This window comes from Ochotona princeps, chromosome 3 (genome assembly GCF_030435755.1).
Source record: "Ochotona princeps isolate mOchPri1 chromosome 3, mOchPri1.hap1, whole genome shotgun sequence".
Taxonomy (NCBI): Eukaryota; Metazoa; Chordata; class Mammalia; order Lagomorpha; family Ochotonidae; genus Ochotona; species Ochotona princeps.
Genome location: NC_080834.1, coordinates 65,565,618 through 65,578,946, shown reverse-complemented (window position 1 = coordinate 65,578,946; position 13,329 = coordinate 65,565,618). Strand labels below are relative to the sequence as shown.

The following is a 13,329-nucleotide window of genomic DNA, read 5'->3' as shown; positions in this document are numbered from 1 at the left end:
TTGATTGGGTTGTTGGCACAGACCTCCATCATTTCAAACTGACCCCACTATGTCTAGCCACATGCAGATCACCCACACACATTCTGTTCATACACTTTCATCCACCCAACATCCACTCATTAGGTCTGATCACATATTCAAACAGTGCACAACAGTTAATGATTAATACTCACCTTTTTTAGCTTGCTACAAAAGTCATTCAAGACTTACCTTCAAGTTCATAGGCATTTCCACTTTTAGTCCACCCTGAAGATGACAAGATATATTATTAGATATATAAATATTTAAAATATCTGAAAGTATGTGACGTGTAGATTAAAATCTGATCAGTAAAAATCAAATATCAAATTTAATTTGTGGTGTATTTTAAATTGTAACAGGACTCTACAGTATTCAAAATACAAGTCAGACTACTCTCTATCAGCACACCTAGGCCAAGCCATCTGAAAAAGATACTTTGCAGACTATAGCTACTACAAGGAAGGAAATCAGGCATAAGGCCTGCAGCAGAGGCAACCAGTTCATCTCACCCCACTGTGCAGCATCTTAGGAAGAGTACAATTTCAAACCCACTTCATAAACTCATTTGGCAGGGTGGACCTCCAGTGATCTTTCCTACAATTATCTGGGCTTTCTAATCTAGAGAGAGCATAGAGATGACCTCACTTCTCCTTTTAACACCTTTTGTCACAGTTGATGTTTTCATAAATTCACATTTGTACTCAGAGATAAGATGTTCCCTATAATAAAATCTGAACTACGTATTTTTCTTGTTTCAAATGCTACTCAACATGTTCGAGTTTCTTAAAATTTTTAGTTTGTCCTGATTTTTGCCTCTTTAAAGGCACAGGAAAACCAAAGTGGTTTTGACAAGACTAACAGAGTTTTTAACAGAGCTAGCAGAGTTTGCTGCTGGAAAAAGAAATGCTTGCAACAGCGACACAAGGATGGTAGGTACTTTGTTATTCTTTAAGTAACTATTGACAGGAATGCTTATTTATTATTAATGCTGAGCTTATCATTCATTTACTGTAGTAGAAGAGTATAACTTACTACAATTTTCTAGTAAGCATAAAAAATTTGAACTTCATTTAAACATGCATGATCTTCAGAAAAGTGCTTGTTAAGAAACTGCATGTGTGGTAACTAACTTGACCAACTAAATTCAGAAACGTTGTCACATAAATTGTCTACAATATAAAGAAACAGCACTATATAGCTTACCCAATTCAGCTGTTGACATGTTCGTTTCTTTAGATTGCAAGAATGAGCAATTATAGGTTATTTATTTGTGGAGTCATAGGCTTTTGGTAAAGCCATGTTTAAAATCTGCTTACCGGGCCCGGAGGTGTGGCCTAGCAGCTAAAGTCCTCGCCTAATCCCGGCAGCTCCACTTCCCATCCAGCTCCCTTCTTGTGGCCTGGGAAAGCAGTTGAGGACAGCCCAAGGCCTTGGGACCTTGCACCCGCGTGGGAGACCTGGAAGAGGTTCCTGGTTCCCGGCATCGGATTGGCGCACACCGGCCCATTGGGGCTCACTTGGGGAGTGAATCATCAGACGGAAGATCTTCCTCTCTGTCTCTCCTCCTCTCTGTATATCTGGCTGTAATAAAATGAATAAATCTTTAAAAAAAATCTACTTACCATTTGAAGAGGATGTAATGATTTCACATCGGTGGCAGAAATCTCAAAAAGCCCACAGTTTTCTTCCAGAACAGTAGCTCGCCCCTTAAAATTAATATTTGGGTAGGCAAGCCAACTAAATAAGAAAAAAAATAGTTGTTTAAAAAATATAACAATAACATTTTAGTCTGGTTCCTTAAGAAAAAGACAGTTAAAAAAAAAGAAAGAAACCTCCCTCAGAGAATGCCACTGGTACCACACAGCTGAAGTGATATCACACCCTAACAGCAGTGAGATGACATTGGGTGTTTACACTCATACACTGTGCATCCATAATAACCTGCTAAGCTTACCTAGTGTCAGGCATCACTTTTCTCAGAATTTTCTAACACCTAAAGCATGTGGCATCTTTAATTCAAGCAGTATGCAACTTAAAATCAAAAGCATCCTTATATATTCCACTTTTTAAAACCAGGGCAATTAGAATGGGGATTCACTAGCCATTCTACATTTTGACCCAGATTATTAGCATTCATGTCAGTTCTACTTGTTGCTTCAGGAACAGTATTTTAAAGAAGATTCCCAAAAGACCCAACTATCTTCTAGCCAAAATGGCTAACCAGAAACATTTCTCCTGGATAGGGCCAATTACCAGGTCTCCCCAAGAGTTCTAATTCACAGTTGGTGGAGTCAAAGAAAGCTGTCCCACACTGACTCCCAAGCTGTGCATCAACCAGCACTGGAGCAGATAAGAACAAGAGAGAAGAGAGATTTGTCCTGAGCCAGCCATCCAGACACGTATGATCTACATCAGTCTGGGGCTGAACTACGGCTTAGGTTCCACAGACTGCTTTGGAACCGGAGAAGCATCAAAGTTGTGCTTACGTACTCTCATCTCTATTATGAAGATAAGAATATACCATGTGCTTAATAAAAACAGAGCAATAATAAACAAAAATGGACATGTATCAGGAATAATGAGCAAGAAAGGGATGTGTGTCTGGCATTGTACATGAATTCTGTAAATATTAACACTTAGACATTGTTGGAATTCAGGGTCCAGAATTTTTGGTCAGGCATAGGGGGTAAGACTGTGGATCCACTGACCAAGAATGAAATCTGAGAATTTCACATCGCTCTTGTGAGCTATATCACAAAGCCTTAATTGGATCCATAAGCAGAATCACTTCTAACTCCCACAAACTGTATTTCTTGTGTATCACAAATATAACTAAAATTTCTGAAACATTTTTGTTCCCTATTGACACAGAAATATATAGCTAACTTTGTTGGTCATCAACCACTACAATAAACCCAAACTGATACATACACTCCTGACTTCACAGTGAAGGACATGGATTTGGGGATATTTAATTCTTCCAAATTGGGGACAGCTCGCTGGATGAAGACAGGACAGCATGCTGGGTCAGACTGTGAACAAAGTTCTATCTCTGGAATGCTGCAATCCTGAAAAGAAACATTTGGCTTTTAGGCTTAGACCTCTGGAGACACACAGTCCAGCACTCTCCACACTCTGCAACACAAGTCACAATTACTGTTTGATTTTCTTTATATTTACACACACACAGGAATTATTTTTTCTCCTCTATTTTTTCAAACAAGTTTTTCTAAAGTGATATGTTAATAGCATGAAAATCATAAACTTGGACAAGAAAATTATTCTAGATTTCTTCTCATATATATATTTTTTCCTTTCTTTTTTTTTTTTTTTTTTTTTTTTTTTAAGATTTATCCATCTTAACTCAGATCCACAGAGAGAAAGAGACAGAAAGATCCTCCATCTGCTGGCCCACTCCCCAAGTGTCCACAACAGGTAAAGCTGAGCCAATCTGAAGCCAGGAGTCAGGAGCTCCCTTGGGGCCTCTCACACAGGTGCAGGGACCCAAGACTTTGGGACATTCCTCCACTGCCCTCCCAGGCCACAAGCAGGGAGCTGGAAGGGAAGTGGGGCAGCCAGTACATGAATTGGCACCCTGGCACACACAAGACTAGGCTCCAGCCACTAGGCCACCACGCCAGGCCCTAGATTTCTTTCCTGTGCTGTTTTTAAAGTCTTGCTCCATTAAGCAGTGCTCAAAGTTATCAAACTATCTGAATGCCAAATGTCTGTAGGTCTTCCTTCTTAGAAGCATAACAAACCCATAAACGAAAAAAGAGTTAAAAATTTTGATTTCGTGGGGGGAACATTAAAAAATAAATAATAGAAGGGAACTACCTCTTCAGTGTGTTTATTTAATTTGCACTGACAAAAGAAGTAGGAATCAGAGGTGAAGGCAAAGGAAATCCGTTTTCCTACTTGTGGAATTCTATTTTGTTCAGGGCAAGTTGTTTTGAAGAAAGGCATTGTGAATTTCGACCCTATACTCCAGAACAGGTCTTTAAAATCAGTCCCCACTGTCACCTTGTCCTGCCAAACCTTCCCTTAGGAATTTCTCGTGTCAATCGTTTATCTCTACAACCACAATCCACTGTCAGGCCCAGGCTGATTGTGGACCAAGTCAAAGCCACCAGCCAAGCTCCATTTGCCCTCTATTCAGCCGAACTGATCAGAACACCAATTTCCCCATGACACTCCTTGTCTCAAGACCCATCGGCATCACATCCATATTTGTTTCTTCTTTGGAACATGACACTGTGCTGGTGAGCAACACCAACTCCCCACAACTGCAGTCACCCCAGTCCCCGTGCACTCTCCAAACCCCTGGGCCCTTGAAACTGTCGTTTCTCCAGTTTCAACTAGTACGAAAATTCTCTATTTTATTATCCTTTCAAATCGTTTAGAACAGTCAAGTATTAACTTTTTAAAAGATCTTGTCCGTTCTTAGAGGAGCAAAGCCACAATCTTCCCCCGTTTGCGAGAAGAGAGACATGCTTCTCTGCAAACTCTTGTCTCAGCACTCAGAAATTTCCAGTTTCAATGGCATAATTCTCACAGCACTGTGAAATTCAAATAAACATGCCTTAATGAAATAGGTAAATGCAATTGCAATCAGAGACAGCACTTATTACAGATTGACCAAGTTTACTTTTTAAGTTGTAAAATTCTATACACAAAAATTTCTGATTTGTGAGCCTTTCCTTGAATTCCTTCACATGCTTAATATGTAAAAAGCAAGCAAATTTATGTCTCATTCTCAGATAAATTAGTTCCAAAACACACTGCATTGAGATGTGTAGCTTAAAATTCTCTTTCAGGTAAATAAAAAATATACCTCCTTCTATAGTTTCATTTCAAAAATAGACAACAATGTCAATCAATCCTCAAGGCTCTTTTGTATGCTATTAATAACAGAGTTCTACTAACATTATTCCAACTAGCACTCTGTTAATGTTCCCCTAGGGATCTGGGCTAGAGTAAGAGAATACATAACTAAGTGTCCCACACAAACAAGCTTCCTCTACATTGTGTTGCACAAACAATGTTTGGGTGGTGTAGTTTCAGGGGAAAAAATCTTAGAAGCCTTCAGGACTTCGACAACACAGAAGGTAAGATCCTAAAAACAAACACATACTGTGAAAAAATGAAAATAGTTAAAACCTTTAAGAAGGCATACATCCTCATCTATTTTACTAGAATCTCAAATGTTGATCCAGTAGACTAAGAAATATTTCACAGATAAGCTTTGATCTCTTCAAGGTAGCTATTCACAGCAATAGCACCTTTGAGAAAATTTGGATAATTCTGCCCGGACCACGGCAATCAATAGCAGCAACTAACAGGAGCCTTATACTAGCCTTGCAAGTCAACAGCTTCACCCGGCAGCGTGGCCTAGCAGCTAAAGTCCTCGCCTTGAAAGCCCCGGGATCCCATATGGGCGCCGGTTCTAATCCCGGCAGCTCCACTTCCCATCCAGCTCTCTGCTTGTGGCCTGGGAAAGCAGTCGAGGACGGCCCAAAGTTTTGGGACCCTGCACCCGCGTGGGAGACCCAGGGGAGGTTCCAGGTTCCCGGCATCGGATTGGCGCGTACCAGCCCGTTGCGGCTCACTTGGGGAGTGAAACATCGGACGGAAGGAAGATCTTCCTCTCTGTCTCTCCTCCTCTCTGTATATCCGGCTTTCCAATAATAAAATCTTTAAAAAAAAAATAAAAATAAAAGTCAACAGCTTCATTTAAGACTTCTTTAGCTCACTCTGTCACCTCTTCCCAGATTTTTCTGCATATGTAACTTACAAACATATACCACAGAGAAATTTGTAAGCTTATACTATAGTGATAACTTGAAATATTTATGAAAAAAATGGAATCAAAAGTTAATTTTGTGGCGTCAGCATAGTGGTTTAGCGTTTGCATCCTATATGGGTGCTGGTCCATGTCCTGGCTGCTCCACTTTCAGTCTAACACTCTGCTAACGGCCTGGGAAGCCAACAGAGGATGGTCCAAGGTTTTCAGTCCCAATACCTGTGTGAGAGACTCAAAGTTCCTGACTCCAGGCTGTAGATCTACCCAACTCTGCCTGTTGTGGCCTAATATTTGAGGAGTGATCCAGGTGATGGAAGAGCGCCTTCTCTCTGTGTATCCCTCCGTCTCTCTCTGTAACTCTAACTTTCAAGTAAGATAAAAAGAAATCTTAACAAAGTGAATTTTGTACAAAAATTTGTGAAATTCAGGTAAGTTTTTCATAATGCAAAATTTCCTGGGCTTTTTGTAGACTCTTGGTATGTATGGATTACAAAATCTTTCTGCATGTAAGTAATTTTAACTCCATTTTCCACAAGTTTTTAGAAGTATTTTATATAATTCTAAAAGCAGCAACATAAAAGTGAAACAGAACAAAAATCAATTAGAAAAATAGAGAAAGAAATGTATTTTTTCCACCTAACATAAAACACATTCAATCCCTGATCTAAGAACAGATCTCCTGGTTCCTTACTGAGGGTCAAAGGGAAACAAAATAAAGTCAGACCTTTAATAATACTAAGTATACAGGAAACACAGTACAATTTTCTATTCTCATACATTCTAATAAACTGAGAAATAAATAAACTGAGAAACCTCAGTTGATTTCACTTGAAGGCAAAGATGACTTCTAGAGTTTATAGTTGTTGAGAATTGATGGGAACTGCTGTTTCTATTCACAGCAGAGTGTGAAAGTATTATCTTTTTTTAAAAGACTTATTTTTATTGGAAAGTCAGATATACAGAGAGAAGGAGAGACAGAGAGGAAGGTCTTCCATCTGTTGGTTAACTCCCCAAGGGACAGCAACGGCCAGTGCTGCGCTGATCTGAAGCCAGGAGCCAGGAGCCTCTTCTAGGTCTCCCATGCAGGTGCAGTGTCCCAATGCCTTGGGCCATCCTCAACTGCCTTCCCAGGCCACAAGCAGGGGGCTGGATGGGAAGCAGGCTAGGCTACTGTTCCGGGCCTGAAAGTATTATCTTATAAAGAGGGCATTACTATAGATTTTGCTATTGTTTTTCAAGTGAGAGGCAGAGAAAAAGAAGCAGAGGAAGAGAGGGTACTTCTATGTTCTGGTTGACTCCTCAAATGCCTGCAATGAAAAGGGCCAGGTTAGGATTCAGGCTGGGAACTCAAACCAGGTCTTCCCCGTAAGCAGCATACATCAACAATTGCAGCCATAACTCGCTGCCACCCACGGTCTACATTACTGAGTAGCTGGAATCAGAGGCAGAACCCAAGGGCTCCGTTATGGGACACAGGCATCTTCCCACCAAGTTAAATGTCTACCCCTGACATTAAAGTTTTGATTGTTCAAATGTGTACAACTATAATTAAGATGATGAAACAAACATGGCAATAACTGCCATGAAAACAAAGCTATCAATAGACAAAGTTTGACAGGGCTGGAAAAAGGAAGCTGTCTGATGCTGGATTATTACTATTTAGAACAATGCTAATGACTTTTCCACTCAATTTCCAATAGCTTGATTTTCCTTTCCCACTAAAAGTTGCTACCTGTTTAAGACATGTGGACATTAACACTTAGAAAAACACAAACAATGGTAGAAGTTAAAAATGCACGCATGACTTACTTTTTCTTACATTCTGAGCAAATAACGGACATGGAAATATGCATTCAAACATCCAGACTGTTTCCATTTCATTGTTTACCTTAAGGGGGTTGAGGAACAGGCTTTTTGCTGTACCTTATTTATTCCACCCCTTATCCCACAACTGGGCATGGCATGTTGTTGCCTGATAGTCCCAAGAAAGGCACAAAACCACAAGCTGTAGGGATCTTAGAAGATTCCACCTACACACGAATTATGAATTTCAAAGAATTTCTAGTGAGCTAATTAGGTGAACAGTGAAATGTCTTTTGCAGAATGACACAATAAAAACTTTCAATAAAAATGGCCGCTGCCTTCTCCACTTCAGCGATCCATCTCCATGCAGTGCAATCAAGACACCAACCTTCACCTCTGCAGTTGGCCGTGTGTTCAGGAGCTCACCCACACGGCCCAGGCTGCCAGACATGAGGGGTACTCATTCGGGACTTCAGTCAGTTGTCACCAGTTGCAGTGAGATGCCTCTGCCCAGGAGAAGGGGCACCTCTTCTGTGCGCTCCCCTCACCGGGCACTTCTCAAGCCGCATGATCAGGGATAGCTGTTTCTTTTTTTTTAACTAAGGGGCCGCATTGCACCTGCTTTTCTACTCCCATTGCCCACCACAGTATGGGGCCCAGTAGCAAATGCAAATATTTGTTAAATATGTTTACGGTTTTATAGGAAGTGTTGACTTACATAAAATGTATACAAAGGTCTCTTTATAACTACGTTTCTGTATTACCTTCACTTTTTATGTATGGTATCTACAGTTATCAGAAATTTGATAGCACGGATCCAAATCATCATTCTTTAATATGTTCTAAGTACATATATTCCAATAACTTGCCCAGAACTACCATATAAGTAACCACATCCTCACACGAGAAAATTCTGTCCTTATCGGAGAGCTGTCCTAAATCACTAGCTCACCTCCTAAATCATCACTTACTGTCTTACAAAATGCTTTGCTGGAGCTGCTACTGTGGGATTGTAGCTAAAGTCATTGCCTGTGGCACCAGCATGCCTACAGAGTACTCGTTTGGGCCAGCCAATTGCTCCATTTCTGACCCAGTTTCCTGTTAATGTGCCTGGAAATGCTACACAGGACTTTGGGCCTGGGGAACCAATGTGGGATACCAAGAACAAACTCCTGGCTCTTAGATTTGGACTACTCCAGTTCTGGTATGAACCAGTAGATGGAAGATGTCACTCTCTCTCTCTCTCTCTGTAACTCTGCCTTTCAAATAAATCAGTCTTAAACCAACATGCTTTATTTCTCTAAAATCCCCCTCACCTCAGCACTAAACGTTATTTGCTAAACAGAAAATACAATGCACCACTTTCTCTTCCCTTTATCTCTCATTTCCCCTAATACCCTCACACACACACTTACACACACGTATATGTTTAAATATTAAACACAGCAATCCTTCTCTCAGCTGCAGTTTGTTTCCATAGATTAGGTCCCTGTGGCCAACAGTGGTCTGAAAATAATACATGGAAATTTTCAGAAACAAATAATTTGTAAGTTTTAAATCTTGTGAAATTTTGCACAGGGAGATGAATAGGCCTTGTCCTACTTTGGAAGGGAACCAACTCTTTGATGACAGTCTCCAAGCTGCCTATCTGCCTTCCAGTCACTCAGCAGAGGGGCTGCTTATCAGACTGAATCCTGTGGTATCCCGGACTTATGTTCAAGTGACTGCAGTGTACTGGATAATGATCCCAATGTATAAGAGTAGCAGTACCAGCAACTCAGGCATGCCAAGGGGAATATGATATAAAGTACCCTCTTAGAAAGAAAAGGCGAAAGTTTCTAACAGGTATGCAAGTACAGGAACACAGTATGAAATATTTTCAAAAATTTAATGGAAAAAGGTGTATTATTTAAAAAATAATCAAAGGTTTCAGAAATCGTCTTTTCAATCCCAGGAATCTTCAAATGTGTCCTAATAAATGGCGTTTATTAAAACCTGTCAGGGGTTTTAGAAATATTCTGGGAGCTTGGAATGTCTGCCCTCAGGCTAAGGAGTAACTGATATGATAGAATACTACACTGGAAGATAACGTGGAAATATTGGCTCTTTTTCCTGAAGACTCTTGAGCATCATTTTAGTCAAGAGTGTTAAAATACATATGGTATATCTGATTTCATAGGCCAGTGTAAATACTTTAAAGTACTATTCTAATATTTCATATGTGTAAATTCAACAGCTTATCAAAATAACAAAAAGCAATGAAATTATTAAGAGCAAACATTTCTAAGTGTAATAAGTAAAACAAAATGAAAACTACAGAGGAAAGCTACATTGAGTTACCTTTAAGACGCGTCTGATCGAACCCAACACATTTCTTTGTGGATGTTTTCTGTTCTGGAGAATCCAGTCATGATTTAATACCTTTTCCCCTTCTTCCAACACACATTTCTGACCTTGAAAATGTGGTTTCTCATATAAAATCCAGCTAAACAAATATGAATGCAATGAGCAAATAAAGTTTTTAATAAAGGAAGCATAAAATAGAAAGTCACATATCATTTCAATTGCTTAAATATCTTAAGCTGGGCTATCTTCCACTATTAACACATAATTCTATTTTTGAAACAATGACATAGGCTACATAATAACAAATAGTGTAAAATTAAGATTTTAACACGTTAGAAATAAAAATACCTTTATAATGTATTTTAATGTGGATAATATAGGCACAAAGTTATACATTTGTACTAAAAATAATTATTTAACAATTCTCAATTACATTTCTACCCTAACATTCCCATTGCTGGATGATACAGAGCACATGTCCGTTTTTACTACGTGATGACAACACCATGCCCTACTGCTTACAACATGAACACTGACTGGGGGTAATTTATACACTAAATAAAGGAAATCTGCCTCCAGAATGCCCATTGGACACGGTCCATAGCAACAAACAATATGGCCCCTCCTATTTACACTACACAAAGAATCCTTCATTTTTTGAGCATTTCTGCTATACACATGACTTGAACTATGTGGTCCTCACATTCCTTAGCATCCCACAATTTCTGAACTCATTTTCAAAGCTTTTTTTTTTCCATTCATCTGAAGCATTTGATATGCAATTCAACTTGCTGAACCTATCCTAATTGCTCAGTTTTAGGATAGCTTATACTGATTGTACAGTAAGTCACAACACAAGCATTTAAAACAGCCTAGGACCAGTGGTGATGTAGCTTGCTAATCCTCAGTCTGCAGCACCCACATGGGTATGGGCTCAAATACCAACTGTTGCACTTCTGGTCCAGTTCCCTGCTAATGTGCCTTAGAGGACAGCAGAGGATGGCCCCATGACTTGGCTCCTGGCATTCATGTGGGAGACCTGGAGGAAGCTCTTGGCTCCCAATTTCAATCTACCCCAGCTCTGGTTGCTGTGGCCATTTGGAGAGTGAACCAGTGGATGGAAAACCTCTGCTTCTTTATCCTTCCCTTTCTCTTTGTAACTCTGAATTTCAAGTAAGATTAAAAATCTTTTTGAAAAAAGCCTATATTTTCTTCCATTGTAAGAAAACATGTTTTAATGTGCTATTTCAAAATGTCAAAAGGTAGAAGGGGTTATACTTTGATAAAAAAAAATACAAAATCATAAGCAATAGGAAGATATGATTTCGTGAAGTAAGCTCTAAAGTTTTGAGATTCCTCACCAGCCTCTTACAACTTTTATGAGTACTCCATTTGGAAAGGACCAAGATGTAGCATCAGGAATATTACAGTAGATCTCTTGCTTGTATTTACTTCCATGGAGATCGTAGATAACCATCTGCAACAGACACGAAGGCGACACAATAACACATTTTAAAGATACATTTAGAGTTGTAAGCTGTCTTAGAATATAGAAAATGTAATATCCTAAGCAAATAACAGCAAATACAAGTTGGTCATCCATCCCTAATCTGAATGAAGCAGATATTGATGCAAAAGTTGACAATTTCATACCTGGACTCAGAATAAAAAAATAGGAAGCAAGAACACTGTATTAATATACTTTCAGATCAAATATAAGGCATATATGAAAAACGTGTGATTTTTTTGTTTGGATCCAAATCTCTTCTCTAACATAATCTCATAAATTTGGAGATAATCTAAAATCTTAAAAAAAAAATTGGATATTGGAACACTTCTGTTCCCAAGTACTCCCAACAAGGGATATTCAACTCATTTCACTTTAACTGTTAAATCCTTGAATAAATCCTCTAAATCAGTTAAAGTACTTAAACACCCTATGAAAAGCAATTTCATTATTGCTATGTATGTTAGTCTACCCAAGAAAGTTAGGCTTACCTTCCCAGGTCTTGGGTTACATCTCAGAACTTGTTTGTCAACATTCTGAAACAATAAACATGGAAGAAGTAAGCCTTAAGATGCAGTGGAAATTCATCATATTCTGATTAGATGTAACTCCAATTTGTCACATATTTACTTGGGGAATGTTATGAGTCAAGTGTTTCCTTACAGACAAGGGATATAGATGTACACGAATGGGAATTCAAGATGTTGTCTCCGTCCTCACAGAGTGCACTGTTCAGAAGAGGAAAGAGGATTCTTAGAGCTGAACAACTCTTCCAAGCAAGAACTAAGTTAGGTATACAGTTCAGATACAAAAAAAAAATGCTGCCAGGTTATGGAAAGAGAACCACCAGTTTAAGAGGTTTAAAATAGGCTATTCAGAGAAAGTAATATTGAGAGAATCTTGAAAAGCAGGACTTCTGAAAAGTCTTTAACTGTACACAATCAGGGACTACACATTTCAAAACATAGATACAACGTGTGCTGACCAAAACATGGTGGTCGACATTTCCCCTTTGACACCACCTCATGATTAGAGGCTTGGGGCATCCTTCTATGTGCCCATAGAACACATGCTAGGTTATTATGGACTAAACCCACACCACAATGCTGTGTAACACTAGGAGTTTATTTCTTTTATGTAATTCTGATTTGGTACCCATCAACGAGTGAAATAATGTGGGAGGCTGGAGTATGGATAGGATAGCAGGAACAAAATAATCCCATCAATGATCATTTTGAGAAAAAGTATGGCAGAGAGAAATACAAAGTTTTTATCCAGAGTTCGGCGAGATAAAGTTGGAAAAAAACAGAATTTAGGAGCTTTATAATACACAGTGAAGAGTTCCACTTGGTTTTTAAAATAATTGCCTTACAAGATACTGGTGAGTTTTTAAGTATTGTTAAAGTATTTATGACTTGTTTCTTGGGCTTTTCAAGGTCAACAAACTTTCATGATATTGGTGATCCGCAAAACACAAGTTCCACGTTCATCAAATATCCCATGTTAGATATTTACATACACCTAAGTCAAAGAAAAATGTAACTGAATTTCAAAACATTTTCAAGTCATAGTATTTCTCAGCTCTTGGGTTTTTAATGTTCTCCCTTGTATGAATAAAAACAAAGATAACCACAGGAGGCTGTCAAACAAATAAATTTTACACAATGGCAACATTTTCACGAGACTCAAGACTAATAGAAGGTGATAACTTCCCCAGATAGCACCTTGAGGAATTCAGAATGCTGCGCCTTCATTTCAAATATATTAGCAGAGAACTGTGAGGTGACTTGCCTCTCTCTTACAGCTTTTAAAGTATGGCAAATTTTATTTTCTCCGTTTAACAGTACAG

The 13,329-nt window shown here is 38.9% G+C and overlaps 1 protein-coding gene across 1 annotated transcript in view; it reads right to left on the bottom strand.

Annotated features, from left to right (window-relative positions):
* Nucleotides 1–13,329, bottom strand: part of CRYBG3 (crystallin beta-gamma domain containing 3) — a 126,518-nt gene that overhangs the window by 51,665 nt on the left and 61,524 nt on the right. The window contains exons 5-10 of the mRNA XM_058661778.1: nucleotides 11,972–12,016; nucleotides 11,335–11,450; nucleotides 9,968–10,112; nucleotides 2,953–3,089; nucleotides 1,644–1,758; nucleotides 211–246 (exon numbers count right to left, since the gene is read on the bottom strand). Coding sequence (XP_058517761.1) covers nucleotides 211–246; nucleotides 1,644–1,758; nucleotides 2,953–3,089; nucleotides 9,968–10,112; nucleotides 11,335–11,450; nucleotides 11,972–12,016 — 594 coding nt within the window. The remainder of the gene's footprint in view (nucleotides 1–210; nucleotides 247–1,643; nucleotides 1,759–2,952; nucleotides 3,090–9,967; nucleotides 10,113–11,334; nucleotides 11,451–11,971; nucleotides 12,017–13,329) is intronic.